This window comes from Pieris napi, chromosome 5 (genome assembly GCF_905475465.1).
Source record: "Pieris napi chromosome 5, ilPieNapi1.2, whole genome shotgun sequence".
Taxonomy (NCBI): Eukaryota; Metazoa; Arthropoda; class Insecta; order Lepidoptera; family Pieridae; genus Pieris; species Pieris napi.
The window spans coordinates 290,266-306,009 of record NC_062238.1 but is presented as its reverse complement, the minus strand read 5'-3'; the positions used below and the strand labels follow the sequence as shown (position 1 = coordinate 306,009).

The following is a 15,744-nucleotide window of genomic DNA, read 5'->3' as shown; positions in this document are numbered from 1 at the left end:
ATAATGTCTATATCTACTAATAATTAATTTATACTGCGAGAAATATATGTATAAATATATGTAGAATAAGGTGATTAATTATTATTAAAGGTATGAGAGTACTCTCATGATTAAATTGGCCTGAATTGCCACGAAAGCTTTTGCGCAATTATGGCGACGAACTTTCGGTTTCATAGTCTTAAGTTCAAGTGAATAAAGCACACTTATATGTATAAATCGTATTCGGCGAGATAAAATATCTTCAGATTTGGCACAAATTTTCTCTTTGAGCGTAATCCAGATAAGGTTAAAGGCTACGCTCGCTTTAATTTCATCTCACCTATTTTCAATTTGACTTGACATAAAGATATACTCGCTTATCACATATAGTAAATTTAATACGTTTTAGTGTTTGTAGTTGGTATATTTTCTGCGCCTGGAGTTGATGGATGAAGCAATTTAGTTAGACAGGTGAATCATCCAATCTCTGTCCATTAACAACTTACGTACGCGAGAACATAGACTAAACAGAGCATAATTTAGAAACCCATTTTAACCCAGATAGATAAAGACGGTCCAGTCTGAAATACAAGGCTTCTCATTGACCCAATTCGTTGAGTACGGTGCGCGTGCGACGACCGTGTTGATAACTTCAATTATCAAAATATTTCCGTTATTACATCATTACTTTGACTCTGACTGATAGACACCTTGATGGTAATGATCCTCGAATATTGCATATGTGTATTATATTTGTTCGTCACGAGTCGAGCTTTAATTCCATTATAAAATAATTGCGATCACCTAACAAAAGATTGCATTTGTTTATGAGAAGTTCTACTTTAACGTTATATAAGTACCTACGTTAAAGTCTAATTTGTCAAAAAACCTTAAAGTCGGCTAAATGGATCGAGTAAGGAAATGTTTATATAACAAGGGGCTAACAGGCAGGAGGTTCACCTGATGTTTAGTGATATCGCCCATGGACACTCACATTTCCAGAGGGCTCGGAAGTGCGTTGCCGGCCTTAAAAAAATGTTAAATTGCAATGCTTTACAATTAATTAAACGACAGAGTCAAGTAACGATGAGGTGTTTTTGTCTCGCTTAAATTATATCGATCTTCGAATAATAAAAATTAAGCGATACATCATAACCTATCCACGAAATGATAATTTTACTACAATGAAATATAATGACATTGAAGCCCAGTCATCGAACCTTCCTATCACCATTTCGGCGGGTTATCATGCACGCGCGCGATAACCCCCGCACCTATATATAACTGGCCATCTTAACTCAATCTTCAGTTTACACTGAGCCGGCAATCGATAAACTTCTACGCAATAGTTGAAGATTTGCGACTATTTACAAACACTATAATTATGCAACTCCAGCGTCTTCTGCTCGCCGTGTTGGTGGCCATGTTGTTCCTTACGGCGCAAGTGAACGCCCGCCCTCCCGTCCGCGGCTATCGCATTCACAAACGCTCGTGGTGCCTCCTGAAGCTGTGCAGTTATCCGCCGGCGCCGCATCCTGTGGAGAAGCTGCGTTGACGGCCGCAAATACTGACCGTCGATACGGAATGAATACTCGCCTGGGAGTATTATTTTCTTTGACCTACATTAGGTCGCCGCCTAACAGAAGTAACTCTGTACTTAATGAATTACTAAGTATTTAAGAACACTAGTATTTGGAAGACACGAAAAAGTTCCTTCGATATTGTTTATCGAGTTATTTAGATGTGAAGTTATGTAATTAAGCATTGTTAGATATTGTACGCACGACGCAGATAATATTATTTATTGTTATGATTTGAATATGACCTAAGATTAAAACTTATTATTTCTTATATCGTCTTTTATTACTACGAACATTTCATCAAAAATAATTATAAAGTGAAAGCTGCAACACTGCTTAAAAAAATGCCAAATGCGGTAAAACTAAAACATATTTCTGGACTAAAAAGCATATAAATTAAAGTAGTTGTCAATATATAATTTTTACCTGAAAATTTATCTTAATATATGATGAATTCATATCAGAGCTCGGAGCATTGGATTGTCGTTGATTATTTTTAATTACGTCATCTGATTATAATACTTGAAGTAACAATAACACAACGTTTATTTATATTTAGTAAACGTCCCGTATTTTTCCTAGATATTTTACTAATATAATCATTAGATTTATGGGACCTAGGGGGATCACAGGTTTGGCTTTGGTTGTGTAGAATTAATGTGTTGGGACCATGTAAATAAACGGATCTATCAATTTGCGCGCCTTTCTTAATGCGTAGATGTTATCTACGCAGTTTGATAACGCTTCCGTACGCGGGAGGTGTGTCTCATTCATGAATTTCTGTAACATGATACCATATTACATCGGAATATCACGATCGGAATATTACTGCTTTGGGGAAAAACCAGTTTCGGTATTTTTATCTAAACTACATTCTGGGCACATAAATTAGGACTGTAACAAATAAAATCCTTTGGTTCTATGTCGTATTAATTTTAAGTTGTGTTGTCGTAAACGATACTGAACATAGATTTATTAAAAGTAAAAATAATTTATTCAGTGGCGCTACAACCTCTTTAGATATCTAGTCTGTTTCATGATCGTTTTCAAATCTAATAGGCAAACCGGTGACTGACACACACCGTCGACTTTTTGGGTCTAAGTCATGTCGGTTTCCTCACGATGTTTTCCTTCACCGTTCGAGAAAATGTTAAATGCGCACATAGAAATTAAGTCCATTGGTGCACCAGTGCAACCGGGGATCGAACCTACGGCCTCAGGTATGAGAGTCGCACGCTGAAGCCACTAGGCCAACACTGCTCATTTTATTCAACGTATTTTTTTTTTTTATAGAACGGGGGGCAAACGGGCAGGAGGCTCACCTGATGTAAAGTGATACCGCCGCCCATGGACACTCTCAATGCCAGAGGGCTCGCGAGTGCGTTGCAGGCCTTTTAAGAATTAGTACGCTCTTTTCTTGAAGGAAAAGGCGACTTAGGGTCGAATTGGGTATTACAGTAGAAACATTGGGCGGGAAAAATCCTGCAGTTCTACAAAATGTCACTCGACTTCGTAGGTATATATCACAATTTTTTCACTTTTATTGTTTTATAAGGAAAGATATGATAGAAATTATCGCGGTAATAAAAGCTTGAATAAGGTCAGCAATAACATGACGCGCTCCACGCGTACATAAATATCGTCCGACATATTATGATGACCGCAGCATCTTAACGGATAGAACTAGATAACTTTTCTTTGTTATTATTGAACCAGGGGCAAGATCATTCGCTATGATTATTATTCGCAACGTGGGTGGCTGTGACGTTACAGTGCGCATGTATTACTGGTTAATACATAAGTTAACCCCCCCTTAGCCCCCCGGCCAGGGCCTCTATGTGCATTTTGTTAGCTGTCTTGTCTAAAACTTCGAATCGGTGCTAAATAGACACGGAATCTATACTATTAAATTAAATACTTAATTTAAAAAAAAGTAAAGATGTAATAATTGTAATCTTACTTTTACGTATACTAGTATCTCCCTCAAAGTTTCGAAATTTCTGTTTGCTAGTTCACCTTTAGTTAAAAAAAAAAAAATACACAAAGACCCACAACTAATGGCATAGGCAGCTTCCGAAGGCAAGGGAATAACAATATCCTCTAAAATAAAGGTAAATTACAAAGTATGATGTATGATGGTAGTCACGTTCAAGGATTATTCTGAATTAAAGTAACAAATCGCCAAGGTCATCTTGAAGCTGAATTGGACGTCACGTGGAGTTTAGTAAGAGAATGTGCCAGAGATTGACGGACGAGCAGGTACGATGAACTCCGGATATATTCATTGAGAACTTGCGAGACTTACCCATCATATGATTCATTTCCTTGACTCGTATGTTCTAGTGCTCCTTGTATTAATACTAGCTGACACGGCAAACGTTGTTTTGCTATGTATATTATTTCTATGAAATTTTTTTTTAGTTTTTTAGTTTAGTTTAAAAATGACTAAGTATCTATAAAATAGGGGTTGATCGTAGAAGGGTGAAAATTTAGGGATGTATGTATTTTTTAATGCCAATAAATTTTTTATCCAAAAAATAAAATAAAAATGTTTGGGCTGGACACTGGACACCCCTCATCACTTAGGGGTTTGAAAGTTAGATAGTCGCCGATTCTCAGACTTACTAACGAATATTGTGACACAAGAATTTTATATATAAGATATTATGGATTCGCTGCCACGCTTTATCTGACTTAGAATTTCCGGTAAAATAATAGGTACATCTATCCCTAAAGAAACAAGTTAAAAGCTGTTTTGATATCTGTCGATTAAGTCGCAGCCGTTACATACATACATACAGAAATAAATGATGTCAACATTGGCGGCAAGCAATTATGAAAAAGATATAACTTACACGTTGGAAGAAAAAAAGTGAAGAGAAGATTTAATAGCACTTTAGATAAAAGTTCATCAACCTTAATAAAATCTCAGTTACTGTGTGGCCTCGATATTGTTATACTTCTTTAATTTTTTTATTTTTAATTCATAAAACAAAGATTAAATTTAAAGGATGTATATAGTTTACATAACATTACTACAATAGTAGTATGGCACAAAGATGGAAAGCTGTCGAATAAAAATATTTTTAAAGAATACCACGTTAATTTTTGTACAAACCTCACAGGAATTGCCTAGATTTAAATTATTCGACGCCCTATTTAATTATCTTAATATGATTGTTGCAATGTTTTGAGTGGGTACAATGTAGGACGCGCATTCCCTACTAGCCCGAAAAACATTCTGCCTAACAACTAGCAGTAAATGATAAGACTCTAATTCAAACGTAACGAGAGGTTTCTTTTTATTCTAACTCTAGAATTTAACATTCTCGATTCCGATATTGTCCAAAAGTTCGACTACACTTATATTGAAATGTCAATTAGATTTAAGAACCGTTAAATATGCCAAGTTAGTATTTTGTTAGCGTCGCAACCCCACTACCCCTAACTGTATGTTAGTTATGTTTTAAACAATTGCACACAGTTAACACCCTGCTTCAAACAAAGTGTTTCATTTAACATAGACTTACACAGACACTTCCGGGCCATCCACTTTTTAGAAAAAGCTATGGACTCCTGGTTCTCCGCATGGGCACTTTGGCGTGCACGCACGTGGCGAGGATTTCGTGAGGGCGTCGCGAATGGGCTTCAGGACAAAGCTTCCTGGTCGTTTCCGACTCTTCTTTGGTTTTGATGACCGCCTCGCAGAAATTTTAGAAAATTTTCCGCGGGCCGTCATTTGCCGCGCTCAGTAAAGCTTTTACTACGTCTGGCAGTCTTGCGTCCTCGCCCTGGAGTGCATCTGGCAGAGGTCTCCTTTCCGCCTCCCATGCTGGGCAGTCCCTCAGCGTATGCAGGGCATCGTCCCGGCTGTCTCCGACACAGTGATGGGAGGTTGGTGCTTCGGTTATCTCAGCACAGAGACATCCGTGTCCGGACAGCAACAGCACGCGTCGGTAGCTGAGATGGCCCCAGCGCCTCCTTACCCAATGTTGAAGCAGGGGTCTGAGGGCTTCGATAGTTTATTCCGGCACTCACGCCCGCCAGCTCGCTTTACCACTCTACTAACATTTATTGGTCTTCCAAGGCTCGCCACGTGTTTACCTGTTCCAAAATGGGGCTATTCCCTCTTTCCCTAGCTTCGGCCCTTCGCCAATATACTTGGCTAAGAGCAGCCGCATCGAGATACCAGGGTGCGGTATAACACACACTGCGTCTTAAGACATATTTGAACATATCTACCTATATAACCACCGCCACCGAACTTAACTCGACTCATATACCTAATTAATTAAGTTATTCACGATACAGTAGTTAGTTAAAATAAATAAATAAATGGCGCTACAACATTTTTAGGACTGAGCCTCAGATTTTTGTATCTGTTTCATGATTTGTCAACCTAATAGGCAAGTAGGTGATCAGCCTCCTGTGACTGACAAACGCCGTCGACTTTTGGGTCTAGGGTAAGTCAGTTTCTTCACGATAATTTCCTTCATAACCAATACATATATGTATAGCAACTAGGACCGAGTATTTACTGACTCTAAAATAAGGAAATAATCGGTAATAAAGTAATTACTATCATTTTCTGACTTTTAGCTATTCAAAATGAGTGAAGCATTCGAAATGAAGCAATATGACAAGTGCACATGCACTTGGCCAAGTGCACTTGAACTGTGGTTGTTCATTATCACTAATTCATTTGTAAACAAATTGGTATTTTATCTTTGATCCATTATAACATTACCAATTTATTCCTACGTAACAACTGTATGAATATACGCAAGGCAACAAAATTTTCACGGTGAACTAAAAAATTACAACATGAACCAATAGTAGAACTATTTCTTCGTATATTAATCCTGATCGCCGAACAAAGCAATAATACAATATACATAAGGACATTTCTTGAGTTCGCTTTTTGGCTACAAATTTTACACTTCGTTGTTTAAAAAATTAGATATTTTAAATATCAGATTAAAAGTGTGCGTTAAAGCGGCCACTGACGATACGTCCATTTAGTAGACTTCCTTTTGGATGCACTCCAAATGGAAATTTATCGAGATACGGTACCATTCACGATACTTCCATTTGGATGCATGGCGTCACTTCGAACTTTGCAATCGTACGGAAAGGAAATAAATAATACTATGGATAACAATACTTTACTGGTGGCAGCAGTTGTGTGTATTTTATTAAAAAGACAAAAAAACCTAAGAGAAGGTGGATGAAGGATTGGTTGAAACAAAGAAATACTTTTATTTATTTAATAATATAAATATATTTATTTAAAAATAGAAATACTTTTATTTTTTTCTATTATTTCCAACACAAAGTCACGCGCGGACAAAGACATAATAAAAAGAAAATTATAACGCTTGACAAATACACAGCACATGCACCACCATCGACATCAAAACATAAACTGAAACAAAAACCTCAAAAAAATGGACGCCGTTTGGCCCATTCACGGACAATTCGGACTGCTTCCATATGGCGTGGCGCACGTTTCTGCCATTGACGGACAGCCACGGATGACGTCCATTTGGCCTGGACGCATGGATTTCAATCCTTTTGGAAATCCAGAGCTGGCTGACGTCCATCCAAATGGAATACTTTTTTACCATTCATGGGACGATTTTGGACGACGACTACTCCATTCGGATTAATGGACGTATCGTCAGTGGCCGCTTTTAGCCTAGTCGTTAGTCGTTCTTTATAGAGAGACATATGAGCATTGCAAGCTCATCTGTTCTGTGACATCGCCACCAATTATATTCGGAAATACTTCAATGGGTTTCACATGCGTGCGCGGCAAAAGGTTCCTATAAAATCGCCCAGTTATGAAACCTCGTTTCGTATGCCTCGACGTCCGACGACTCAATTGCAGCTATTAATCCGAACAACTCCTCTGAACACTCTCCATGGTAAATGCGGTGAAATATATCTCTAAAAGTCGCACGGAAAGTGACTGGTCGCCGTCGACTCTTGTGGGGGCAGAAATCGCGCTTTATAGAGTTGAGTTTTAAGGAGAATGTCTTCGAGGAGAGGACTAGCGATAAAGGCTGTTTATTTTTGCGGAAAACGGGGTATATTGGACCAGATTAAGTAGACCTCAATCCGAGACTACAAGCAGATGTCGACTCGATTAGATTCGTAGCACTCAGACTCATAAATAATGAAAGATTACAAGCGATTCATTTATTTGTTATTTTCATATTTTTTTAAATTACAAACGCATAAAAGACGCAACATGACAATACATAATAATCTCCAAATAAACGCATACGGGAATTATGTTAGTTTCGATGTTGATATGATTTGGTCATATTTCTTCATTTGCCTGGACGCCGTCTCGATGTCGACGTCCGTTAAAAAGTACGCTTCAAAGTTGTTAAGAGGCCGCAACATGGCATAAAGACGTTCGGCGTATTTTCTGAAAGGAAACCAATAAATCGGTCGGACGAAATGGACCAAAGACAAACAAATCATTTATTTGCAAATGAAAATAAGTATCCTTAAGCGATACCTGGTGTCCACGTTCTTATCGTACAGTAAATGTGAGAGCGCCCGCAGCACATGTGCCCTAGCCGTGGCTGCGCTAGGCGGGCGGCCTCGCAGCAGAAGCCGACCCCCTTCGGCGAAAGCAGCGCATACTACCAAAAGGCGAGCTGTGGCGCAGCGCACCAGAGCGCTTTTGTGTCTAGAAGGATTCCCCCGTGTAATCCCATTGATAAAATACATTTAAATTACTATAATACATAAGAATGAGATTTTTGCTTCGAAGGGCTACAACGTCACTAAATACGGGCTCCGCATGAACCTAAATACTGTCTTATGTTGGAGACAGAACAAGTTTTAGGGATTTTGTCTATAGGATGTTGGTGTACAATAAATAAGAAACAAGACGGGAGTAACAGTTGGCCTACTACTACTTAAAGTCCTAAGGTGGTGAGTAACCCAAGTGTTCTTCAAGAACGCGGTTTCTTTGTACCTGGTGTGTGTGACGGCAACGGGCAAGTTTGTTTGCGATAGCAAGGGCGGAGGCCCAGAACAAGTCTGTTGCAAAGATCCCCTGTCTGTTAAAGGACGTTGGGCTTACTGAATGCAGTGTGAGTTCACAGTAGCGATATTATTTAATGTTATATATTTAATAATATATTTTTTTACATTATAGCATTTTAAGACGTCTTTCCTTAGTATTATATAGGTATATATTTGTATATTTATGGCGTCATCCTAACTAAATAAACACATTTATTAGAATATTTTGAAACGGCTTATTATTTGCATATTATCCATTTGAAAAATATCTATGTGTATTTAAACAAACAAAAAAGCAGACGAGAATAATACAATTCACGAACATAATAAGGAAAAGTTTAATTATAATAAATACTAGTGATAAAGCAGTCTTATTTATTGTAAAATAAAGAACCAGGCGGGGTCTATTTTTGTAGTTTTTACCTATACTATACTGATGCCTTAATAGACCAGTGCCGATAATTTTTGAAACCTAAAAAAATAATAGTAGGATGAAACCTATTTGAAAAGGAGGAGAATATTATAAAAATTAAAGGAAAAATAATTTACGGGCGATCTGAGGTCGGGAAGGGGTAGGGGGGGCAGTTTTAAGGGTAAAAAACGGTTTATCTCGATTTCCGGCAAAACTAAATGTCCTATCGAAGAAAGTTAAATGGCAAAGTTGTAGGTAATAAAAAGATCTAAAACTTTTGTATTCACACATTTTTCACATAACCTTTTGATTTGAAATAATAATTTGTTCACCTTATTTTGAATTAATATCGAAAAAACACCAAATAAATTACAGCGTATTAAAGACATAAAAATGTAAGTTTTCACCAAATTTCGTGGGAAAAAATTTTTTTTTGTAAAAGATAAAAATTAAAAACCAAAAACTTGGTTTTTTGAATTTTTCACATTAATTTTGAGGTTATGTGAAAAATGTGTGAATACAAAAGTTTTAGATCTTTTTATTACCTACAACTTTGCCATTTAACTTTCTTCGATAGGACATTTAGTTTTGCCGGAAATCGAGATAAACCGTTTTTTACCCTTAAAACTACCCCCCCTACCCCTTCCCGACCTCAGATCGCCCGTAAATTATTTTTCCTTTAATTTTTATAATATTCTCCTCCTTTTCCAATAGGTTTCATCCTACTATTATTTTTTTCACTTTTTATTTATTTTAAAGGCTATCTGCACTGGTCTATAAGAACGTTTAGGTGTCTAATTAATTATTATATATACACGGAATAATAGTTGAAAAAGTCCCAAGAGACTGATAAAATACACGAAATTAACGCGGATGGGAGCTGGTTTAAAATAAAACAGGTTTATACATGCCTAATTAATTAATTGAATATTATTAAAAATTTGTGCATTTATTTCTAGGTACACTGAAATCTTCTACGAATCAAAGTCGTTATAGCAAATTATAAACTCGACATCTACAAGTCGGTAGAAGGGCATGGCCGTCTTGTTTCTCATCTCCGTCGATATTTTAATAATTTATTTGTAATCACATTTTCTAAACTCAAAATACCCCAATATCCAATATATAAAAATTTCATTATTTTTCCTATATCAGACATAGTGGTAGGGGAGCCCACGATGCTAAATGGGGATTTACTCGAGCGTCGTAGTGACCTATTGGGATGCAAAGCTTGAATAATAAGAAGAAAAAAATGTTATATGATTATACCTTTTCATCGGTGGGGGAAGCGGCTATAGATTGTTAAATATGTAAAAAAAACTGTTGCATGGACATCCTCGAGCGCGTCAGATATTAATAGCATCAATGCCCTACGTATTTTTAATAATGTACGTATGTTAATCTAATCGTTTGCATGATGCGGATGGTTGTATTTAAGGGTTGAAAATGAAAAAAAAATAAAAAATATCGAGCGCGTCAGATTTTCTAAGGGAGTGTAAGGCCTCTTTTCCATTAAACGGTTTCTCGCCGTGAAAATCTACGGTTAATTCGCCGCGTGTAGGCACGGTCGTCAGTGTGGTATGGATCACTATATGAGCTTGTCGACATGCACGGTGGCGCCAAGGCACGGCGCCGCGGCCGCGTGCGCCGTGACTGCCCCTCGGCGCGCCGCGTCTACGCACGGCGTGATTTTCACCAGTGTTGTATGGCAGTCTATCGGGGTGTGTCGACGGTGCCGGACGTACGCACGGATTCGTGACCGCTTATATACGCTGTTTCGCGATTTTATTATAAAATGAACATAAATCAAGAATTATTAATTACGTTGATTCAAGAAAGGCCTGTAATATGGGATAAGACCATCAACACAAGTGTATGAAACGCGCCATATTCCTCCCTTTTTTCTAAAATCGGATGTATCCAAAACCTTACTTCCCTTTTTTTTTCTATTTTATTTTTCCTATATATGTAATAAGCAACTATAATCTTTTTTTTCGTAAGAAAATTCATGACGCAGCACGTCCTACACAGCCCGAGTAAAAAGCGCTACTAGCCAGTACTTACCAATGTCTCGCGCGGTGATTTTGCCGTATCATGTACAAGCTAGCACGTTTTTTCAACCGTACGGCTTACACACCGTACGTTTGAACAACCGTGTAATGGAAAAGATGCCTTAAGTGCACCAAAAAAAAGCTCTCATTCTCTAATCTGACGATTTCGATGGGACGCAAACCCACGGCCATTATCATAATTTGCAAAAAAAAATCGCAATTTTGAAATACTCAAGCGCGTCAGATTAAGATATATGTGGTTCATCTTTATGTTCTAAACGTACTGTCTCATAATCTGACGATTATCTAGAGGGATTCGCCTGATCTGACAAATTTTTTTTAGAAAAACGGTCCACCTAAAGGGCCATCCCTGCAACTTCCCGCTAATTCCATTCCTGGGCGTTTAAAATTGATATTTTGAGCTCGCTGAGTTCAAAGAAATAACATTTCTATGCATTTGAGCTCTCCCAGCTCGAAAGTCTGATAGAAGTTTCATAGAACACTATTTTTGGAATTTTCAAACCGCAATAACTTTTGAATGGATCAAGCAATTTTCACGCGGTTGGCGGCATTTGACGCAGTTTTATCATCATCATAAGTAATTTTGCAATTTTAATTGATCGAACCACAAATTTCGGAGTAATCCCGAAGAAACACGGTTCAAATTCACAGGAAATGTAATTTTGAGGGAAACATTTAGAACGCCGTTTAGTAGATTCCGATCGGTTTAAGGAAATGTAGGCATCACGCAGCTGTACGCATTTAACTTTATCGACGAATTTTTGTTATTTCGGCTTGCGGAAATCGTCAGATTATATATTTTTCATTATTCTTGAATTATTTCCTTCAAAATAAAAAAAAAATTAGCTACGCTCGAGAATGTCGAGATGACGTTTTTTTTTTACAACTTTGTTGCCCTCCCCTTTTTTTCCGTCACTCTCAAATTGTCAGATTAGTGGAATATACACTTTTTAGGATGTAATTAACTCACCCTACCTTAATCTGACGCGCTCGGGAATTTCTGATGGTCAATTTTTTTTTACTAATCTGATCCTGTCTCCTTCACGGGCGGCCTTATATATGGGCCTCATATTTTGTGGAGGTACTTAACCGGGTACAAGGTATCCCCCTATATATTAATCTGCCGCGCTTTAGTAAATCCCGAAATCCCCTCTTGGGCTCCCCTACCATAGTAGATACTTCTTATAATTTTAAATTTATTAACAAGTTTTTATTAAAATATTGAATGTTATATGTTCTCAACTATCATATTTTGTACATTTCGATACAAAAGAGTTTAACAAAAAATAACTTTTTTAGAATCGCTTATTTTGTCATAGTTTAAAGGCGCAACGGTCAAATTTTGGGACAGCCGAGCGGTCATGGTACGAATTTTCATACAAATTGAACGAACGAAATCTGATTACCGCCGAGTTCACGTGATAACATAAACTGTGTTTTTGGATGTCATGATAGGCCCCCAATACGTTTATCGTACGTTTTACGCTAAGAGAAGAGAGAGAATAGAGAAGCATTGATGGCATGGACATTGTACACATTGATTGAAGACGTACCCTGCGCCGTAGACGCATATGGCGGTGACAGAATGAGTGACGTCGACTGAGCAAACGACAAGGTCAAGGGCCACGTTTGCCGCCTTTCGCACTGGGCGGCAGAAGCTGCCGGTCTTCACCAGCAATGTTGCTATTGCCTCAAAGAAATCCTGTACACGACACATCGGAAACTTATTTGAAAGTTGTAGCTAGATAATATATTAAATCATGAATAACTCTCAACTTTATTAGCGCTATTAAGTTTTAATTCTTTCTTAAATCAAGCACGTTAACATTTATTGATATGTTCTAAAAGGCCGGCAACGCACTCGCGAGCCCTCTGGCATTGAGAGTGTCCATGCGTGGCGGTATGACTTAACATCAGGTGAGCCTCATGCCCATTTGCCCCATGTTCTATAAAAAAGAAAAAAAAACTTTATGTGTCACAATAAAGGCAAAATAATTTTGCAGAGATGACGGAAAAGCTTCGGTAGCCGTTAAACTATAAATACGAGTACCGGTTTCTTGGTGTAGTTGGTGTTCTTAAGTATTGCAGCGAGAGTATGACACGCGACGCGAGACACCTGCGTGCGCGCAGAATCTACGTGCACTGACACCTGCATTGCAACATTCGCAAATGAAAAAGTTATTTTTTTTATCAGTTTGCTTTCGACTTGCCGCTTTTCTATGTTTTGCCAATTAACGTAAAACCATGGGGTTCACTTACTTGTCGTATAAGCTCTGCAATTCTGTGTTCAGCTATGACAGGCCAAAAATTCTCTAATACTTTGGGGAGCTCGTCTAGCGTTTCTAAAGCTTGCACCCTGAAATATACACACACACACAAACTCACAGACACATATATTTATTGATAGTAAGATAATAAATATTAAATGATAAATAATACCAAGAGTTCAAACGAAGCCTTCTCAGCAGTTCTCCACACAAGGCCTCGCAGCCTCTCTCTGCTGCGTCACTCAGTTTAGTTTCGGTCGGAGAACAGGTTGTGCTAGTCGGAGATGGACTCCGGCTCACCATCCTTAATTAATAACAAATATTATTACTCCTCTTTTTGGATTGTGCCACATTTCTATTCTCAATTTTGTAATAATACAACAGCACTACGGGCTATTGTCTTTAGGGTTTTATTTCCAAATTCTTGGTCATCATTTCTTTACCTGGGTCTCCTTTGGGTCATCTTAAGTTCTCGTATTTTCCCTTTAATACTTATAGCATCCTGATTTGCTTCATCGCTGGTTTGGACTTTGCCAAGCTGCAGCTCTTTTTTAATAAAACCTTCACCGTGGTTTATGGGAGGTAATTGTATTGTATCGCTATGATACCTACCTGTATCTGAGAATAAAGGTTTAGATAATTAACTGAGTTATTGCGATAATAAATATACTAAATAAATAGCTTAAGAAGTATGTGCCGTGTCTATGCGGTAATCCGTGATTCGAGGAGGAGACATATCAAAACTATGATAAATTACCTTTGTTAATATTTATTAAGGGATTTTCTCCTGATGCATTGGTGTCAATCTTCCATCGCGATCTCTCTTTGCGGTTATCAGACACAAGGGGTAGGGTATTAGTTTTAATTAAATTACTACAAGCGTTGGAAAACAAAAAGTTCAAAGGACTGTTGGGGCAGGAAAAATTGTTAATGGGTGGGAGTCTAAAGTGACTTTGGTTTTCACTGCATTTCATAGGATTCACAGTACTTTTAGATTTTGTAATTTGACTTATGTATTTAGTATCCTCATTTTTGGTAAGCGTTTCTTCACTAGGGCTTATTTCCGTTACACTTGTTTTCCTTACGTTGGTCTCTTCCGTCAGTGGTGTTAAAATACCCACTATAGGTATTTCCTGCTCAAGTTTTTCGTCTTGATAAAAACCCACGTCACCGCAGCGAGACAATTTTCTATACAAATCATCAATATCGTTATCAACAGATTTCGGGATTTCACTAGATTCACTTAGGTCTTGATCAGTTTCTTGGTACAAATTATCTAAAGAATCCTCTGCTATATCGGAGTCACAAGGGGAATTTTCATATTCATTCGTATTCTCATCTAGAGCTAAATCCTCTCGAGAACCATCGTCCACAAATTTAATTATCTTATCATCAGTTTCTCCTGTAAGGTTTTTTTTACTTATTTCTATCTCATTCTCAGACTCTTGACAAAAAGATTTATCTTCTAATGAATCGGCAATTGCTTGGCTAACAAAGTTAGTATTATAAACTATGGAGTTGGTTAGCAGTTGACTTGGATTAAAATGGGTTTTATCGCTTACTAGTTGAATATGGTACTCTACGGTTTTGTTTTCAGTTATAGAAATAAATGATGTTTGTGTTTGTAGGGAATTTACACCTTCAGCGGTTGAAGCTAGGCGCTTTTCATTTTGAGCTAGTTCGAAAATAGTTTTACTCGTTTGTGTAAATATTTCTTGTGAAAGTAAAGAATATTGCTGGAGACTGTCATCTCTGTCGAACCTGTTGGTTCTTTCTGTAGCTTCCATGCGATTGTTTTGTTTTGCTATAATTTGAGTTTGAGCATCGTCTTTTAACGGAAAAGTGGCTTGGCATGTGTTAGATTGATACGTCTTATCACTGGTGTCGCTATCATCGCAATCGATGACATATGTTTCTTTACTCGAAGAGTAGTTTTTATCTGAACTACTGTCTGTGAAGTCGAGCGAGTACACGTTTGAAGCGGTGATACTTTTTTGTGAATCAGTATAATTCACGTCTCCTACAATATCTTCGACTTCTTCCTCCTATGAACAATCACTTTGAGTAAAAACGTTAATACTTTGGTACGTCTAGAAAGTAAATATGTACTTACCATAATAATAAATTTAGAACAAAAACTACATATAAAAATTAAAACATCGGGTCGTCGTTTGGTCACTACTGAGTAGCGTATATTTACGTATTTAGAAATTTTTCCATACAATTCTGACAGGCCATGACGCTATAAACGAAAAATATCTCGGTCGCTAAAAACTGCCAAGTCGAAAAAACATCCATAGAGTAAAGAGAATTTATATAGAATATAGATCTATTATTTTATTAAAATATAATAAGTCGAATATCTTAAAATAATTTTAAAAGGGAAAATA

At 37.4% G+C, this 15,744-nt stretch overlaps 1 protein-coding gene across 1 annotated transcript; it reads right to left on the bottom strand.

The window, feature by feature from the left end:
- Positions 1-7,745: 7,745 nt before the first annotated feature.
- On the bottom strand, positions 7,746-15,689 carry LOC125049390. Its single transcript, XM_047648628.1, has 9 exons — positions 15,468-15,689; positions 14,112-15,399; positions 13,798-13,972; positions 13,527-13,658; positions 13,347-13,443; positions 13,138-13,236; positions 12,641-12,789; positions 8,089-8,262; positions 7,746-7,995 (listed from the first exon to the last, which is right to left on the bottom strand). Exons 1-9 carry the CDS (start codon positions 15,468-15,470, stop codon positions 7,854-7,856), a joined length of 2,259 nt encoding a protein of 752 aa, XP_047504584.1. The 5' UTR covers positions 15,471-15,689; the 3' UTR covers positions 7,746-7,853.
- Between the last annotated feature and the right edge of the window lie 55 nt (positions 15,690-15,744).

Coding starts and splice junctions, on each gene's coding strand:
- LOC125049390 (XM_047648628.1), bottom strand. Junction 13,659..13,797: donor ATGACCCAAAGGAGACCCAG/GTAAAGAAATGA, acceptor TTATTAATTAAG/GATGGTGAGCCGGAGTCCAT. Junction 13,237..13,346: donor TTGCAGAGCTTATACGACAA/GTAAGTGAACCC, acceptor GTTGCAATGCAG/GTGTCAGTGCACGTAGATTC.